The 19,099-nt window shown below is 42.1% G+C and overlaps 1 protein-coding gene across 1 annotated transcript in view; it reads right to left on the reverse strand.

Moving 5' to 3' along the window:
* zgc:114120 (uncharacterized protein LOC619267 homolog) overlaps window positions 1-19,099 on the reverse strand; it is an 88,819-nt gene continuing 69,720 nt past the window's right edge. The window contains exons 6-19 of the mRNA XM_036591579.1: window positions 18,011-18,765; window positions 17,792-17,875; window positions 16,463-16,503; window positions 16,283-16,306; window positions 11,841-12,001; window positions 10,367-10,542; window positions 9,668-9,798; window positions 9,413-9,560; window positions 8,269-8,501; window positions 7,708-7,943; window positions 7,163-7,451; window positions 5,410-5,552; window positions 4,303-4,488; window positions 1-2,129 (exon numbers count right to left, since the gene is read on the reverse strand). Coding sequence (XP_036447472.1) covers window positions 1,971-2,129; window positions 4,303-4,488; window positions 5,410-5,552; window positions 7,163-7,451; window positions 7,708-7,943; window positions 8,269-8,501; window positions 9,413-9,560; window positions 9,668-9,798; window positions 10,367-10,542; window positions 11,841-12,001; window positions 16,283-16,306; window positions 16,463-16,503; window positions 17,792-17,875; window positions 18,011-18,765 — 2,766 coding nt within the window. The 3' untranslated portion in view covers window positions 1-1,970. The remainder of the gene's footprint in view (window positions 2,130-4,302; window positions 4,489-5,409; window positions 5,553-7,162; window positions 7,452-7,707; window positions 7,944-8,268; window positions 8,502-9,412; window positions 9,561-9,667; window positions 9,799-10,366; window positions 10,543-11,840; window positions 12,002-16,282; window positions 16,307-16,462; window positions 16,504-17,791; window positions 17,876-18,010; window positions 18,766-19,099) is intronic.

Consider the following 19,099-nt stretch of genomic DNA (forward strand, 5'->3'; position numbering starts at 1 on the left):
TTATATTCCATAGTGCCTAGCTCCATTCACAGTGCTATCATCCGAACAGAAAACGATTTGGGTGCCTTCATCACATCGCTAATTGAGAGACCCATTCCTGTTCATTCTGAGTGTCAGTTTGTCCTTGGATCAGTTATGGGGGAATAACCAGGCCCTGCGGACTGCAGTGAGCCGGCTAGCTGTGCAGCTCACAGCTAGCTAATGGCCTAAAGATTATTCCTGCAGGAAGGAGAGAAAGAGAGGCCGGCGCAAATGTTAACTGGAGAGAAATGAAACCTCACTGTCTTATCTCTCTCTTCCTCCTTTTCATGTTTTCATTCTCTTACTCCTTCCCTCAGGGCTTCCATGCACCCTCCTACTCTCTCTCTCACTCTCACTCCCCCGTTTCTTTGGGCTGGATTGAGGGAAGAGCCGTGACTCTGCAAAGCTGCCCTCATAGATAAGAGTCACCCAAGAGACTCTGGAGTGCTTCCTCGTTCTGTTTCCCTCTCTAGAGTGCTTTGCCCTTTCATCTCCCCAAGGTCTTCTGCTGTGGTTCTTTAACCAGCCTTGCTTTTTTTCTTTAAATCGAAGCATTTCTTGTGTTCTTTAGTAAGTACCACTTTTTATCGTTTGATCTTTTGATAATTTAATCTCAACAGTGCTTACGTTTTACAGTACAGACTTCATTTTTTGCCTTTTTGTTTTTCTGTCTTAAGGTCTTAAAGACTATCAAAGGTAGCTTTAGGTAAAACACTGCTAGTACTGGGTTGCATGGATTTGTTATTCTTATTTGCCAAAAAACATGGTGCTTTCCCTCTGGTCCTGCTCACCCTCGTCTGCATGCTCAAGGCCCCGAAGGGTGTGACAAATAAGATATGGTCATGGAGCATCTAGGCCTGATGATGCACCTGCAATGAGGACTGAGTGGGTGCAGAGTCACTTTGAGTCATATCCATCCAGCAAAGATATGGGTGAATAGAAGAGTACTGCATTTCTTGTAGAACCAATACAAATCTTAGTTTTGTCTCTATTGCTGCAATAACGCCTTACAGATTTCAGAGCACAATGGAAAGAGCTGTGTGTTTGCAGGAGCCAGAATGGAAGGTGGAACGCAAACAGGGCTTTTTTAGCTGTAGTAACAACAGCAAGATGCCAAACAAGCTTTTGGGGTAATGCACATGTAAATGTCAAGCTGCCGTACTGGACCCAGCCTTGCTGGACTGCAATCAGAGTTAAGCGCAGAAAACGACAAAGAGGCAGTGCATTAAGTGAAGAATGTGGCGCTACCCTCCGCCTTTGAGGAACTGGCAGATATAAGCAGATATGAAGAAGTCTGAGAGCAGCTCCCATGAACTGTGACCATGTGATTACATTAGCATGCAATGCTTCTGTTTTGGAAGAATATGGAGGAAGGAAGAAATTAAATTCCACACTACAAGAGGCAAGACAGCAAACATGAGGCAGGATAGACAGATGGGGCATGTTGAAACCCCCTGCAGAGAGGTAGACATCGCAATGTTGCACGCACCAATGCAGCACACACTCGTGTGTCGCAGCATCTGTGGAGCAGCTGCGATGGTCGCTGGCAGGTTGCTGACTCGAGACGGGTTAGCAACAGGGTCCATACGCAGCAGCTAACAGAACCACTGGTGCACGACTGCTACTAGGACAGGTAATATTTAGCTTCTGGCTTCACAGGTGACACTTATCTGCTACTGAAATAATTACTGCTTAGCTGTCAAACAGACTTAGCTGCTAGCAAACCAGATAGCTAGCTTTATGAGCAATGCTCAGCTGCTGCTGAAATTCAGCCATGAGCTTCACAGGTAATAGTCATCAGCTAGAGCAGCAGTTCTCGCTACGCTGGTAGCGCAGCAGTTAGCGCCAGGCGCCGCTCAGTTCTGGCTCAGGACTGGAGGTTCAGGTCAAGTGGTGATGGACAACGATGGCTAACTGCGGTGGAGGGCAGGGAAGGGGCGCAGCCACTGTTAGAAGTGGAATACCTGCTGCTGGCCCTGCTGGAGTTTGGGGAAGTCCTCACGCTGCTTCCTGTTCTTCCGCTCCAGGCTGCTCTGCTGCAGGTGCTTCAGGCGGGATGCTGCTGACGACGATGCCAGTTTGGCGGACCCAGGAGGGGTACCAGCAGACTGCACAGCGAGAGGGGGCAGAACAAGAGAAGGGTTGGCATTAACAAAATATCATTAAAAAGAGCTGTGTCCTATTTGCCTTGCTGAAAGACAAAGAGCAAAGGTAGCTAGTGGGAAAAACAAAGAGAATCATTAGAAGACGTAAGGTAAGAAAGAGAGAGTATAGGGAAGAGCATGTCGTGTAGATTGACACCCAGCGTGTGTTAAAACTGACACTTGATTCTTTCCCCCCTCTCTCTTCATACATGCTCTTCTGTTATGACAGACACACCGGGGGAGTTCACCATAGCATATTACTGCTTTCTGTGAACAATAGAAAGCACACACTTCATGCGCTGCACGCCCACTCGCAAGCTGTCTAAACAGTTACGCTGGCATTCCTGTAAATTACCCCAGCCAACAAGAAAGCGACGAAAACACTCTTAAACGAACCGCCCAAGCTAAATTAATCCAGACGAGCAATTAAGCAGCAATTTAGCAAACGTTACAGGGCCAATTTCCCAGACCCAGATTAAACCTAAGCCTGGGCTAAAAGGGATTGTTAAAAAAATTGATATTGATAAAAATAAGCCAAGAACTTGCACAAAACTGGCTTTAAAAGTTTAAATCCATGGTCTGAAAAGGACAGCGACACAGGCATTGTGGGACCCACATTATGTGCTAAACAAAAACAATGGAACCTAAAACACGCCCCTTTATAAACGGAGAACTTCGAAGCTGAAGCTTTAGTATTAACAAGAAAACACTCGCTCTGTTAGTTTAGTTAGTTACAGCAGCCTTTACCCACAGTTAATAGTGCTAAGTAAAAGCAATATGCCAGTAGTTCAACAACAAGAGAGAAGTTCTGTTTTGTGCTATAAACAGTCAGTAACAGTTAAAAGTAGCTAATATAAGCTTATGAACATGAGGAATGTAGGCTCATAAATGCAGCAATCACTGTTTTTTTCTGGAAACGAATGGCAAATACTTGTGGCCAACCAGTACAAACATTCAAAATGTAATTTTAGATAAAACTATGAAATTATAGGCTCTTAAAAACAAATCAATTCATGATAAAAAGCCCTTCGCTCTCCAGAAAAAGGAAAAGGGTTAGGTTGTACCCGTTAGAATATTAAAACGTTGTTCGGACCGCTGGTGTAGGTGGCACAAGGGTGTAGCATTGCTGGAACTCCCTCATACCATAAAAATGACATGTTCACCATAAAAAAACAACATAAATAATAGCTGTGTTGTAAAGAGGACACTGAGTCGATGCAGAAAGCAGCAGCAGCCTTGCAATGCTGGTGTTTTGTGTTGGCTAACAGGAGAAGCTCCTGTTCTAAAGACACTGTGCTCATCTGAATCGATTCACTGGCACTGTTTTTGTCGACTTAGTGCCACAGATACAGCTCAGCTACAATAGACTGCCTCATTACAAAGTGTAACTGCACACCAACGAGAGATGGAGAGAAAGTGAGAGAGGAAAACAGGAAGAGTGCAAGATTACAGCTTGAGTTGTAAGAACAGAGCACCAGTTCTCATAGGAATGGAGAAGGAATGGGTGTGGACCCCAGAGTAAGAGAGGCTTGGAGGGTCTAGCTAATGTTACCTCTCTCCACAGAGAGCTGATGGTCCACTGACCCAAACTGGGAGAACTGCTGGTTTGACCAGAGGGTCGTGGGAGAGTGCTGGGCTTGGCAGTGACGGTCACCTTTACTGGTGCACGCTGGAAGTTCTGCCACAAGAGTGTGTATGGATGCGTATGTGGAGAAATTGACATGATTAGTTTGTCTTCTGCTTTGCCACATGTTCTACTGGCATGTCCATTCGGACTAAGTACATGCTGTGAACAAAAGCACTCAAAGTTTCAGCTCCTGCATGAGGCAGTAAAACTCTTAGCACTTTGTCATGCAAAACCAATCACTGCACAGCACTTACATTTTCATGTTGTTCATCTGCAAAGGCCCTTTGGCTCTTTTAGTACTAGCCAAACAGTTTAAAACTTATATATATACACAGTTTATATAATACACAGTAATATATAAAAGTACAGTACTTCATTACAGCATACTTCATAGTATGTTTTCACTGTTATAGCAAATAGTAAAGGTAAGGAAAACCCTTTCTATGACAAAGTGTTTTGACTGGTACTGCTGGTCACATTTACATTCTGCACATTTTCTCCACATTTTACCTCGAGCTCTGCCATGATTTTCTCTTCCTCATCTTCATCCTCTTTCATCCCAGAGGCTGCGATAACTGGTGGCGTGGAGGAGGGGCGGGGCCCATCCGAAGTGGAAGGTCTTCTGAGTTTGATGGGCGGCGTCTGAGACTGTGTCTGTGTGTCTGGTTCCTCACAGTTTTCACTTTTCTCCAGTTTCTGCAGGGAGAGCGCAGGTGTGCGAGTTAGGGGTGAGTGTGTGTGAGGGTTTGTGTAAATGAGTATGTCTGTGAGCATGTTTGTGCATGTGTATTACACTTGTGAAAAAAGAGTGTGAAATAAGCATGTATTTGCTCCTCAGAGGCATATTGGACTGGGCAGGTGTAGCTGCAGATTTTCACTTCAGTAAGGCAAAAGCACACCTGATTCCACTTGTTTAATCAGTTGGTCTCAGTTTTCAAGTTAGCCCTTCATCAGTTGCCAAGTTCTGTATCACTCTTGGTTGTTTTTTTATTTTAGTGGACCACTCTCAAACAATGGAATGTGTAAAAAACCCAGCAACACTGCTGATACACTCATACCAGCACCACACCAAACCAGTACCATACCACTACCATGTCAGTGTCACTGCGGTGTTGACAGTGGTCCACCATTTAAATAATATCTGTTCAACAAGGGTCCAGTGGTCAAATACTGACCAGTGATGAGGCGCCTGAATGGGCGCCCTCTACCCCCAGGTCTCAAAAAAAGTTAATTCGTGCCCTTGCCCTCCTAGCTTGGTAGTACCATGGGAAGACCTAGCTAGCAACAAAATGTGAAAAAAAAAAACCAAAATGTTAATGCTAATGCTAATTTGTGCAGCTACGATCTGTAACCGTACACCTTTATAGTGGACATCTAGCTCATTAAGTGGACACTCAGCAGAAATACAAGGTAGGAGTTTCTAATAAAGTGGACATTTTGAGCATCTTTAGAGTTACACTAACAGTAATATTCAAATAATAAGCAAAGTTCTCATAAAAATACTTAAGTGCCATTCTATATTTTTTGCTAAACAAATAATGGAATAGAAATAAAGGTCTATTTTGAATTATACTTAAACCGTGGGCTCAAATAAAATATACAGACAGTGTTGCTCACTTTCACATTCTTGTTTACGATGATAACTTCTCCGCTGCTGTTGGTTGTGAGTCCGTGGCCTGAAGGGAAACTGCGCCGTGGCGGTGGAGGGGGTGGAGACTTGGACGGCTTCTCCGTTCGATACCGTGGCACTGTCAACTCCCCTGTCATCAGTCAGTCAATCAGACACACGTGCAAAAATAGGCATGCATGCACACACGAGCACACAAAGCTCTCAGCTGGAGTCCATTCAAATCTGCCCACACTCAAACAGAATTGCAGTCTATCACAAAAGGCAGTGCCGCACACAATACAGCAAAATCAATAACACAATCAATGTGAAAGAAGCAATGTGGAGTGCAGGGGCAATTATAAATAGAGCATTTTAAATTGAACTCCATGTGTACTAGATGTTTTTGAGGAGAAAAGTTCAAAGCCCCAAGCATGAGTTACCTAAACAGAACCATGAGACTAGCTCTGAGCATGTTCTGAAGGCCTTTGTTATTCGAGAACCACAATTCTAAGTCGACCCAAGTCAGATCTTTAAATCTTTGAACTGGGAGTCTTGCAAACTTGTCATGAAAACAGTTCTATTCAGTTCAGTATTATTTGTATGGTGCTTTTTACAACACATATTATTCAATTGCTCCTTTCCAGACATGCAGGTTCAGACATCAATAAGAGTCGGTGAGGGAGACTCAGGACTCCCTAAGAGCATAAAGAAGAAACATTGAAAGGAACCAAGACTCAAAAGCTGCGTTCCTAAGTCTAGACTGCAGCTGAGGTAGGCTGCATTTCTCGGCCACTACGTCATAGAAGGCTGTTCCAAAGTAAAGCACTCTTCAAATACAGCCTAGAAACGCATGCTACGTTCTAAGTGATTTCAAGGACGCAACTGATGTATCCTTCCCAGCTTTCGGTTACCCACAGTTCTCTGCATCCGAACAACACAAAGAAAAAAAAAAATAGCATCATGAAAATGACAGAAAACGAAGCCGCTGGGGCAGAGCTTGTTTAAAAACGTTAAAAAAGTTGTTCACATCCTTGAAATTGTCTTCATGACTTTATAAAGTGTAAATCAATTGATTAATTAAAGCATTCGTCCATATATAACGTATTTTAATCAGACGTATTTGTATATATGTAGTTTATCATACTACATAAGCTTGTTGGCATATTAGCTACCATAGCATCAAACACAATGCAACAGGCTCCATTTTCTCTCACCAGTTCCCTCACAAGTTTCACTGTGCAATTGCAAGAGGTGGGACCTTTCTGGTGACGTCACCACACAGCCCCGTTAGGACTGTTCCATTTGTGTAACCAATAGGCTACTAAGCAGGAGGCTTCATAGGACAGTCTTACCAAGGACCCGCCCTACCTCAGCTGCAGCCTAGGCTTTGGAATGCAGCTATAAGGAGAACTCATCTTCCTGTGAGCTGAACCAAATAGCGGGGTTTTCATACAAGCTTAACAATGAAGATTTCTGACCTACATTAAGGCGTTTTTTTTCTTGCATTCTCAGGTCATTTTGGCCTTGTAGTTCATGTGTAAAACTACAGAAGCAAATGTCAGACATCAAACATGTCTTGGCTGATTGACTATATATATAATTTTTTACTAAACTATTCCTTTAAGCAGATCAGATCATCAGATGTATTTAGCTCAATGACATGAATACACTAGAACATGGAAAACCCTCTAATAGCTTATGACTTAAACAGAACTTGCGTGCTCTGTTACTTGTATTGGTTCTGCTGAAGTCTAGTCTTACCTGATTCCCTGCGTGGGGTAGTGTCCTTACTGGCTGGTTTGGGTGGGGTTTTTCCAGGTTGGTGTTCAGGGGTGGAGGAGGGTGTGGAGGATGGCGTGACTGGTTTGGGCAGAGAGGAGAGCTGGGGTTTCGGGGGCACGGCCGGCTTGGTGATCTGCTTGGCAGCGAAGTCCAGATCAGGAATGGCCTTCATTAGCTCCGCCTGGGTCTCCTCCAAGAGACGATTAATGTCCTGGGCACTGAACTGGGTCAAGCTAGCCCGCTTTTCTTCCCAGTCCCGCTCTGCTGCCTAGACACACACAGATAAAGACAGGGTTAATATCCTAAGCTCTCTACAACTCCAAGGTAATATATCTCTGGGTACTTCTGCTTGCACTCTAATTCTCATTTCTGTTCAGACACAGTCCTTAGTCTCAACACCAACCCATTATTAAATCCAAACACAAACATGCATACACACATTTCCCACGCTTGAACACAGAACAAACATTTCCAGAGTGAGCACACATACAGAGCAATAACTAGATAAAAGAGGAATTTGTTACCAGGCGGACTTCTACAGATACTCCTTTGTCCGGTTCTCTGCGTGTGGGCATGTCCTCCAGGCCGCGGCCCTTTGCTGCACTAGCTGAGGTGTTGTCCTGTTCCGGCATGCTGCTGTCCATCGCCGCTGTGCTGGCCAGCCAGCTCCCCAGCGTGGTGGTGCCTACTAAACCGGCAGTGCCACCTAGAGTTGACCCAAGACTGGTGCCCAGAGCACTGGACAGACTAGCAGTGGCCCCTGGAATTAATAAATTTAATTAATGAATCAGTTGAGTCAGTTAATGAATCAGTCTGTCCACACAGCTGCATCCCTTGCAGCTTGTAATCTCTGCTCATTGTGTATCTCTGTATCTAGGCAGCAGCACTGACTCCTGTTTCTGTCAGTGTCTTAGCTTGACGGTATCATTAGACTCTTGCCTGTTTGCACTAGCTTAAGCATAAACCCTTTGGTCACCCTAGATAAGTGTCTCTGCTAAATGCCATATATGTAAATGTAAATGCTTCACTCCATGCATTGTGACCAGCCATTAAAGGGACAGCCCACTGTTGTGCTAGACTTGTACCTATGCTGGCAGTGTTGGTGAGGCTGGGACTAGTCCCCAGGTTGGCACTGGTCGCCAAGGAGGCCGAGAGACTGCCCGTGCCTGATAAAGTGGCTGCTAGGTCAGGCAGGCTGCTGAGAGAGGGACTGGTCAGGATGTCCAAATCGCAGCTCTTCGCAAAGTCAGCATCACTGGAGCTGGACATGGAGCTACTAAAGTCCTCTGGAGTCTTCCACATGCCTTCTGATACCTGCCTGCATGAGTACACATGCAAAGACATACAGATTGGTTTTATTTAAAGGTGTAGTTGTAGGTGTTGGGACAAGTGTATCAGCGATGTTTCTACAGTGTATCGACCAGTGGAGAACCCTCAGGGCTTCAAGACCTTGAGAGAAGAGGCCTAATGATTTCTGGGAGCTAAAAAATGTGTCTGTAAATTTTTAGTTAATTTTCTTAATAGTTTTGGGAGCACTAAAAGCCCATGGATTCACATATTTTATTCACTTTCCTTTCCTGTGATAAATTATATTTTTGAAAAAAGAAAAATATAAAAGGATATCTGTTTGGGACATCTCAAAAGAATCATTATGTAGGGTAAACCACACTTTGTTTTCTCAAGATAATGGTATAATCTTAGTAATATTATTGTACTATCTAAGGAAAACAACGTTTGTTATGACAATGATACTAACAAACAACTTGAGATCTTCAATTTAAATCATAAATACAGAACACATAAAATCAGAAATTAGAATAGAAATCCCAGCTAGCAGAAATTAGCATGATCATAGAGAGTTTTTCCCATTTATAGTCGATCTAAAGGCTTGGCTCAAATTGTCATGGTTCACCACAGGTATTAGCTATGGGCCTGTGTATGTAAGTGTTTTAGAGCTCACAAAATGTGTCTAAATCCAATAAGACACCTGAATATTTTATCATATTATTTTATTTGTTATCTAGGATTTAAATAGAGTCTACTATTTTTACTATTTTTTCATTGAGCTTAAGTTGGTTTCAGCCTCAAAACTTAATGATGTGGTTTGGCTTGGGTTTGGTTCGGACTGAAATCTAGAAATTTCTCCATATTCATGTTCATACCAAAATTTCAGGACTGACTACAGCTGTAGTGTGTGTGTGTGTGTGTGTGTGTGTGTGTGTGCATTACCTTCTCAGCAGTGCAAGTGTATCTGTGATGTTCCTGCAGCGTTTCAGCAGTGCATCCAGCCTCAGAGGCTCCTCCTTCAGAAACTTCACTGCCTCCACTTCCACCCTCAATACCACACGCATCTTACTCTGGAGTGTTGGGAATTGATCTACACACATACACACACACACACACACACAGTATACAGTCAGAAGACTTGACAGTCCTTTCATTTCTGTGTTATGACTGGCTGTGCTCATTACTCTGGTCACTCACTTTTGAGGTCAGTCAGAGTCTCTCCCAGTCTCCTGAGCTCCTGACTCTTCTGTTCTACTTCTTGTTCAGTTACCAGGCGATGATTCAGCCCTGCCCCAGTCTTCATTTCCTCCACTGAACGTTCCAGATCACTGTAATCATGATGAAACACACACGCATGCACATGATAAGCATACCAGTGTCCAGTGGTGTAAGTAGGATTTTATGTACCCCAGTGCAAAAAAAAAATATGCTCCCCCACATAAAAATTCTTTCAATGAATACAAATGATGACAAAGTATCAAACGTGTCTCAAACAAGTTAATGCTTTCAAGACATGCCACTCCACCCACTAACATCTAAAGTTAAACCGTTTTACAAGCACTTCCTCACTTGCACAAGGAAGAGAGGAATCAAAGGAAAATGAGTGGAAAAAACAGGAGTTTTTTTAATAAATTACTAAAAGAAACAGGGTAAGTATTTCTGTTCATGCTTTCAGTATGAGAAGACAACTCAAAGCTGAGAGAGTCTGAAAGGATACGTAGCTGTAAAGAAGCTGAGAAAACGAAATACACAAAAAGAAGTAAATTTTCTTAGAACAATGGAGTCCAGACCTCAACATCACTGAATTTGTTTGGGATTATTTGGTTTGTAACAAGCAGGAAACACATCCAGTGTCTGGCTTTAAATAAAGTGAACTGAGTGTCAATATTAACTCACTGCAGTTGCTGTATAATCAGTTCCTCCTCATTGAGATAGCGCAGTCTCTCCTCCTCCACTAGGAGGCGCTGGCGTTGAAGGGGGTCCTCTTGCGTCCGGGATGCTTCAATTAAGCAAAGACCTAAATCTGCCTCTGTCTGTCTCAGCAACGCATGCACTGAATCCTGATTCTGTAACTGCAAATACATACACACACACACACACACACACACACACACACACACACACACAGGTTTTATTACCATGATTCTGTGCATGAGCTGCAGTATCAGACAGAAGTTTGCTATTCATATAAGGGTTTTTCTTATGTTTATTGCTTCCCTCATTTAAGAATAAAAGTGAAGACATTAAAACTATGAGATAACAACAGAATTTCTACAATCAAAATTTTGGGCTTTTATCAATATTTACACTCACACTACCTCACAACAGCTTACTTGCTTAGCTTAATAAGGATAGATATTCCACAAATCAACTTTAATTGAGGTATAAACAGTAGTTAGGATAGCATAATGATTGTAGTTCAACGTCTACATTAGGCATCAACATGAACTATTTTTATTTATTTATTTATTTTGTATTAGAAACAAGTTTCAAGACATTGTGTCAGATTCTGTATTTTGTGCTATGTTCAAAGGAAATTTTAAAATGTCTGCATTAAGATGTGAACAAAGACTTTCAGAGTGGTCTGATGTACATTGGTACTGGTTGATTTTTGTGCTTATAAGAACCAGGGGTTGTTCTGTCTACACTGTAAATATAACCAAGTAACCAAAATGACCAGTTTTATTTGCAATGAAAGATAACTCACCTTAAACTCCCCTAAAAATCTTCCCCAAAAAAATCGCCCTATAATGTATATCTCCGGATTTTAACAATATATACTTTAAGCAAAAATCTTATCTTAAAACTATAGTAAGTGTCTCAGACTTCAGGTAACATAGTCACAACCATTTCATCTAATCTAGAACTATTATCTAGAACTGAACGTTTCACATCAAACCACTCTGAATGACTTTGTTTAATGATTTAGTTATGCAAAAATTCTGAAAATATCAGTGGAATTCCCCTTTTAAATTCTGTAATTTGTGCTTATATTATTTGCGCTCAGGATGTAGTCTGAGTGAATGTCAGGCTGTCTACTCGATCGTAATTCCAATAGCCTTAGCCACCATTTGTCAGAATGGGACAGTTCACAGCCTCTGTATAAAGACTGCAAACGTTCAGTCAGCAGAGTACAGTGCTGCAGTTTTTGCCCTGCATGTAGTGCTGTCTCTTCATTGGCCAGTCGCATCTGTCAATAAACTACATATTTATCAGACTGTGAGCTGTGTTTTTAAGAAGCTGAGATTATAAATCTTTAGAAATGTCTTTAAGATTATAAAAACAGGCATTTAATCATGAGTCCAAACTTTTGACCACTACAGTAAGTCACACACACTCACCTACTACTGGCGTTTTCTCTCATACATACCTGCAGTTTACGTAACTGCGTCAGCTGCCTCCTCAGCTCGGCTGTGCTGTGCTGCAGTTCACTCAGGTGAAGCTGCATTTGGGAGCGGGACATGTTGATCGGCTGGGACGCTCCAGTGGGAGGAGGTGGCATCAGGGCCAGAGGGGCTGAGGGAGTCGTAGCTGGCAATCAGAGACAAGAATCCAGGTCACATGATGGCAAGGATGAATTCATGCAACTCCAATGTTTTTCCCCTGTCTTTCTATCCAGAGCTATTCCAACACGTCTTATGAAGGGCCATTCAAAACACACACATGACACAGTCATGTGCAAAGGTTTGAACAACTCTAGTCAAATTACATGTTTTGTTGAAAAAATAAGTTAAAACAAGTTTACATTATCCTCTGCAGGGAACTTATTTATGAATTTAATATTTTAGTGTTAAATGTCTATTTATTTACTAAATTTAACAAAAATTGTGTTCTCTGTAGAGGATGTGTACTTTCACACAAGAAAATCAACAAAACAAGTAATTTGACCAGGGACTGCCCAAACTTTTGTCTACTACTGTAAGCAATAATTGGGCATTTTGCTCTGTTGGCATCAAATGCCATAAAATGCTGCTGTCTCTTTCAGTACCAAACTGACTGAAATTACACAGCAGTTAACCGACATCATAACACTATTCTGTAGGGCAGTGTCCATAAGGCAACAAGTGTCACGCTGCTTTCAAGTGCAAGCGGGGTGGTAATTTTCTCAGAAGACTAACCTGTTCACCTCACATGCACATTTGTGTGTGACAAACAGAACGCTGAGGTTGTGAAGTAGGTGTTTTAGTTCATTATTGAGCTGGCATCTATCGGTTTAGCCTATTTTACTGGTGTTTTGAACTCATACGAACTGTGGGTTAACTGCACATGATTAACATTTACTTTACTATCACCATTTAAAATATTTATACAGTTTGTCTGATTGTTTTCCATTGTTTGACGTTCTACTTCTGTCCTCCAACATGATGCAAGCAGCACTAACATCAACTCAGCCTATTCATGCTGCATCAAAAATTTTGTACCGACTTCCTCATCTTCAAATTAAAGGTTTTTTTTATTAGTCATGACAGTTTTTTGGGTGAAATGACATAGCATGTTATAACAACTGACTTCACAGCTTAGTTGTAACACAGTGACATAATGCTGATGATGTGAGAGCTTAAATCTTATAAATGCTAAAATGAAACTCAAACAGAGGTCAGTAGAGTAGCCTAAGTCAATACTCAAACATATTGATGCTTGCATAAAATAATTACACAGGTAAAAGTACCTTCCAAAAACATCTTGAGTACAAAAACAAAAGTAGCAGGTTGAAAAATCTCAAGTACTGAGTAATTTGTAGAACTGCAGTGGCACCTCTTAGTACATCCAGCATTTGTCAGTATAGTATCTGAAGACTGTACAGCTCTATGCTTCTTCAATTTTGGGATTTTGGTCTAAAAAACAATGCTAAAGCTCCAGTTGGAGATGTGACCAATCACAAAGCAGCAGAGATCACCATCTCACCATCAAAAATGACATAAAACACAAAAAAGAATTAGTAACTAAATATGAACGGCTGAAATATAACTGAGTAAAAAGTAGATTCCTTTACTCCTCCAATATACTTGAGTAGAAGTAAAAATATTATGATTTGAAAATACTATGGAGAATAGAAATCCATCAGTATTTCACTTATGTACATGTACTTGAGTAAATGTAACTAGTTACTACCCATGTCTGAACTCAGAAAATGCTCACATTTGTTCTACCAGCCTCACTTGGCTGTTATGTCATATTATCTGCATTATGTCGCTGTGACACACGCTGAACTACAACGTCTATATCATTTCACCCCAGAAAGTGTCATAACAAAAGCTCATGTCAGGAAAAAAACTGACTTGACAGTGATGATAGGAAAACTTAACATCATAGTTAGAATATGCAGCCTTTATGATGAATGACGCCTACTGGAATAAATGTTTATAAATGTTTATGCAGGTCTATGCCAGTTTTCATGAAGGGATTATGTAGGTGTCATGCATTCTTATAAGTAATCACTTACAGTAAAGTGTTATCGCCGACATTGTATCACTTAATGACAACTGACGCCATCTGGTGTACTAATGTGTGGAGACAGCTAACACTAGTATGTCAGTGTTAGGCAGTATAACTAATCACTATTTGTACTAGCATGTAAAACCAGTCCACTAGTCCACTACACAGGTGTACAATCACAGAATGTAACCCACAGTTTAACAACCACACTCTTCCCCATTCATCACTGGTTTCTGACTTGACCAGGATCGGACACACTATAAATCCAAATGTTTGTAGACACCTGCTCACCCAAGTCAAGTCAAGTGGTCTTTATTGTCATTCCACAATATAAATTATATACACTGGAACGAAATGACATTCAATTTTCCTCTGAAATCAAGTGTATAAATGGGAAGTTTGCCTTCCTTTGCTGCAGTAACAGCCTCTTCTGGGAAGGCTTAACATGTGATGCTGGAACATTGCTGTGAGAATTTGAAAACATTTAGTCACAAGCGCATTAGTCAGGTCAGGTAATGATGTTGAATGATTAGTTCTGCATCACCAACTCTCCACTCCAGCTCATCCCAAAGGTATTAGATGGTGCTCCATTACTCCACAGCTCAGGGCTGGGGGTTTTATACCCGAAACCCCAATGCCGATGCTTGCCATTGACCAGAGCATTGGCATATTGGTAGTCTATTGCCAATGCTTTCTATGGCATGGTTCTATCGTATTGCCATGGTAGTGTGTGTGGAGCTGGTATGTAAGTGTATCAGGCTGGTATGAGTGGTCAGAAACTGGAATAGAGGATGGAATAGAGGATGTCTCACACAAATTGTGTATCAGCAGATATAGTCTATTAATGCCTGCATTACACACAAAGCGTATCATGCCTGTTCTATGAGTAGTCCTTCATAAGAAGTACTCTTTTTGTTTGGTGTTATTTCTTGTAAGTTGCCATTTTCAAGATGTCAAGGCCTATACTCGACCCCCCATTTACATCCACATACTTTGGTATTCACCACATCCTCCACACAAAAAAAAAGTGATGCACTTAATTTACTTAATTCAAATGTGTACATCATTTCCACACAAAGAAAAATCACTTGCTTTCAGTTTTCAAAGATACCTCCAAAGTGCAGTCTTAGAAGGTGGTTGCATTTTCTGCTTCTCACAATCCATGTAATCCTCCACATCTCAGATGCCCAGTTTTGGTGTTCTAGAGCAATTATCTTCATATTTTCTATTTTCTTTTCTCAGTAACAGCTTCTTGACAGCTACATATCCATTCAGACTCAGTGTTGAGATGTTTCCTCACAGTGGAAAACACCTGAGGATTGTTTCAGATCTAAAGCAAGAGTAAAGTTAAATTTTCCTATTTCACAAAGATGAAAGCTATAAGTACTGTTTTTCTTACAGTTCTGGTAGTCCACATTATAAATGTGGTAGTATCATTTTTGTTACATTTTTGTGAATTACTTGTGCTTAACGGCCATTTTGACTGAATTATATAAAGGGTGGTACTTTTGCGGTTTACCTACTGTTGTTACATGACATCATATGTCTACTGATGTTATAGCTTACTTTACCTTGCTTTATGGCACTGCAAGTAATTTTGTGCTATTTCAGGCTAGATTTGTGACAGAATCTGATCAGTTTAATTAAATCTTTTCCTCCGATATCCAATCCAGCATTTGCTGTTGATATTGACTCGATCAATACCACAGTATTAGGTTGGGGCCATCTCTACTTGTTTTATAACATTTTATTCATGTGGAAATGATGTTTGATGACATTTGAACCAAGTAAACTGAATACATTGCTTTCTTCAAAGCACTCGTCATCCTCCAGGTAAAAACAGCAACATGGAACTCTACTGTATAAGTTCAATACACAACTTCTACACATGCAACACACATCCAGGTTATCCAAAAGAATCAACTCAACCTGTTAAACACGCTCAGTAATATTTCAAAAAGCTAATATTTAAAACACACAGCTTGCAACGGAGCAATATCCACTGTCGTTATTGCTCTCTTCAGGGAAAAAAGGGCCACAGAACATGCCGCAGAGTCAAACCGCTTTCTAGGGTTCATTCCAGGAATGCAGAGGGGTTACCATGGATACAACAGATACATTCCAGGGTCAGACACACACACGCACACTCAACCCGACACTCTTGCACACACACATACACACAGAAGGATCTTCCAAACTCAGGGATCCATGTTTTTCCCCCCCAAATATCACCAGCATCCACATAGTTTTCAGGGTGGAGGAATCCCTGAAATCATTCCACACGCTGATGAAAGACAGAAGAGATTGGACAACACCTTCACTGGGGAACACCGAAGAGAGAGAGAGACAGAACAACAGAGAGACACGCAGAAATACCTTTTCTTTTTCTAAACCTGCCAGCTGAAACACAAAACATGTCAGTGGTTAAGCGTCCCCATCGTAGGCCAGCGTGTCTCCTTTCAATGAATGCAGGTGATGTGAGGCAGAATGTGAGAGAAGTGTCTCACATACACACACACGCACACACATACACACACACATACGCAGTTTACTCACTCTCAGGAGCTGAGCAGTCGCTCGCTGTTTCAGCCTTGTCACTGTAAAAGAAAGACAGCTTTCTCACACTACAGCCCAGTCTGCGTTTGTTAAAGAAATAGTTCAGTAAAAAAGATAACGTACACTATTTCCCCCCTTTTTATCTCAAATGAAGTTAATCAGTCAAAATATATTTAATATCTGAAATGATTTCATGATTTCTGGGAACTAAAAAAATCCAGGGTCAGAAACTTCATACCTCTTTGTCTTAAAAGGGACCTATTTTCAATGTTTATAATTTTATTTTGGGGGTCTACTAGAATAGATTTACATGCTTCAGTGTGTCAAAAATGTATTTTCGCATATTAGTGCATCTATATTCACCCTCTATCTAAAACGCTAGTAGAGCTCCTATGTCCTAAGCTCCCCATCCTGATGAGCTCAGTGTGCTCGGATTGGTCAGCTTGCCCATTTTGTTCTGATTGGTCAAGGCCCAGAGTGGCTTACTGCTACAAATTCTGCACCTACACCACTGTGGCTATTCTTACAATACATTTGTCCATTTTTCAGTTGACAGTAGCCTATCATATAGTGTCAGAAATCACATAGGCAAGTCTATTTAAGGAGAACTAGAAGAAACCTGATGATTTAGGCATGCAGCTCACACTAATGATAATTACTCGAGTATAAACTTACAATACTCGTTTCTTTCATTGCTTGTAGCTACATTAGCCATGTAGGTTTAGGGCAAAACTAAAAAAAACAAACTTTGGACAACAACATGACTTGGCTGATAAAGGTAAAGGGAGAATGGTGTAAAGTAGATTTTTTTCCTTTAGGTATCTAAGGAACAATGCTGATTGCCTGTGCACGAAATGCTTTTCTTCAACTCTAAATTTTATTATTTAATTCATGCAGAGGCAACTCCACTAATTTCAAGCATTTACGCCTAAGCCTTCAGATCAAAATGTCTTTAAGACAATGTTTAAGTGTGAAAAATGATAAACTTTTGACTGGCACTATATTCATCCATCTTCTTTTTTTTTGCAGAGTCAGAAGCCTGGTGTCACAGCTTTACCAGTGTAAGTCCTAAATGCAAAAATACATGCAGAATATGAAATATTTATATGTACACTGGTGTAGTCCAGGTTTTGCTTACATCTTGCATGTGGCTGGAGTCTTAGAAAGGCTTTTTTATATAATATTTTTATGAGAATGAGGAACTATGCTTTATGGACTGTCATTCCTCTTACATGCCGTTGGGGTCTTAGCAAACTTTATGTGTTAAAAGCATTTAGTAGTGCTTGTATTATTGAATACTTTTCATGAGAAAGTAAAAACGTGGCTTACGGACTGTCAGGGGCCCTGGTTAGAACGCTCTGGACCAGACCGGTCAGGCTGGCTATCTGCTTCTCCATTGCCTCCATTCGCTCCCTGCAAAACAGAGAATACTATAATAATAACAACTATAACAACAATAAAAATAAAAACCTTTTATACATAGAAATCTCACTACACACAAAAAGTATGTCATTTGCCTGTAAAAGTCAAAGCAGAATAACCCCTTACCTGGTCTCCGTTTCATTGCCAGGTAATGGCGTAGTGTATCCTGGCAACCCCACACCTTCAGCTCCAGGTCCTCCTATTACACACATTTGGTCCAGCGGTGGCCCCCCACCCCGGGATTTGGGGCTCTCTACGAACACCGTCCCATCCTTTCTGAATGCCTGCCTGCCTGGCGACCCCCGGCCCGGCTGCGGTCCGTACGGGTCTCTTGCATCCAGCAGCTTCTGTGGCGAGGCCGGGGGCAGCGTGCGGAAGCCAGCAGCAGCATAAGGGTCAGCGTAGAGGGGACCTCCAGGCCTGTAGAGGGCACCCTCCAACTCGCAGTGCAGCGCAGCAGCGGGGTAGGGCCCCAGAGAGCGAGCAGAGCCGCGGCGGTAGGCAAGGGCCTGAGGTGAGTGGACCAACGCATATGGGTCAGCATAGATGGCCTCGTTCTTCAGCAGCACCACACTCTTAGATGACGACGTCAGCTCCTCATCTGGCTTCACATCTCGACGCTCCAGGATGGCACTAGGCGAGGGGCAGAACACGGGCTGCCCGTGAACAGCCTGCCCAGGGACATGGTGCTGGTGCTGGTGCTGGTAGGGGTGAGGCTGGGGGGAAGGCGGAGGGCCTCCAGCGTAGGATGAGGGCCGCCCCCCAGCGTAGGAGAGGCGGGAGTGCGAGCGGGACGGCGAGCCCGAAGGGGATGAGGAGGAAGGGAGGGTGTTCAGACGGCGAGTAGGAGATGACTCCCTCGAGGCATATACCAGCTCTCTCTGGTGTTGGGGGGGGGTTGAAGGAGGGCAGCAGGTTATATGAGTGTAAAAAGGAGGAGAATGAGCGTGAGAGAAACGTGTGGCATTTTAAAATTCTTTCAGTGACTGACACTACATACTGCATAGCCAAGTTAAAGTGTCACAGCGATGTCACACAGCAGGAAATGTGTCAAGAGTTTTCACCCAGGTAGACACCGCGACATTCACACAGAGGAGTAGCAGTAAGTCTTTCTCTCATTCTTTCACTCCTTCTCACTCACTGTCTAGGTGTACATCAGGGGTGCCAAACTTCAGTATGGTGGGTCACAATATGTCAGAATGCAGACTTTAGCAT

The sequence above is a fragment of the Colossoma macropomum genome, unplaced genomic scaffold (genome assembly GCF_904425465.1).
Source record: "Colossoma macropomum unplaced genomic scaffold, Colossoma_macropomum, whole genome shotgun sequence".
Classification (NCBI taxonomy): Eukaryota; Metazoa; Chordata; class Actinopteri; order Characiformes; family Serrasalmidae; genus Colossoma; species Colossoma macropomum.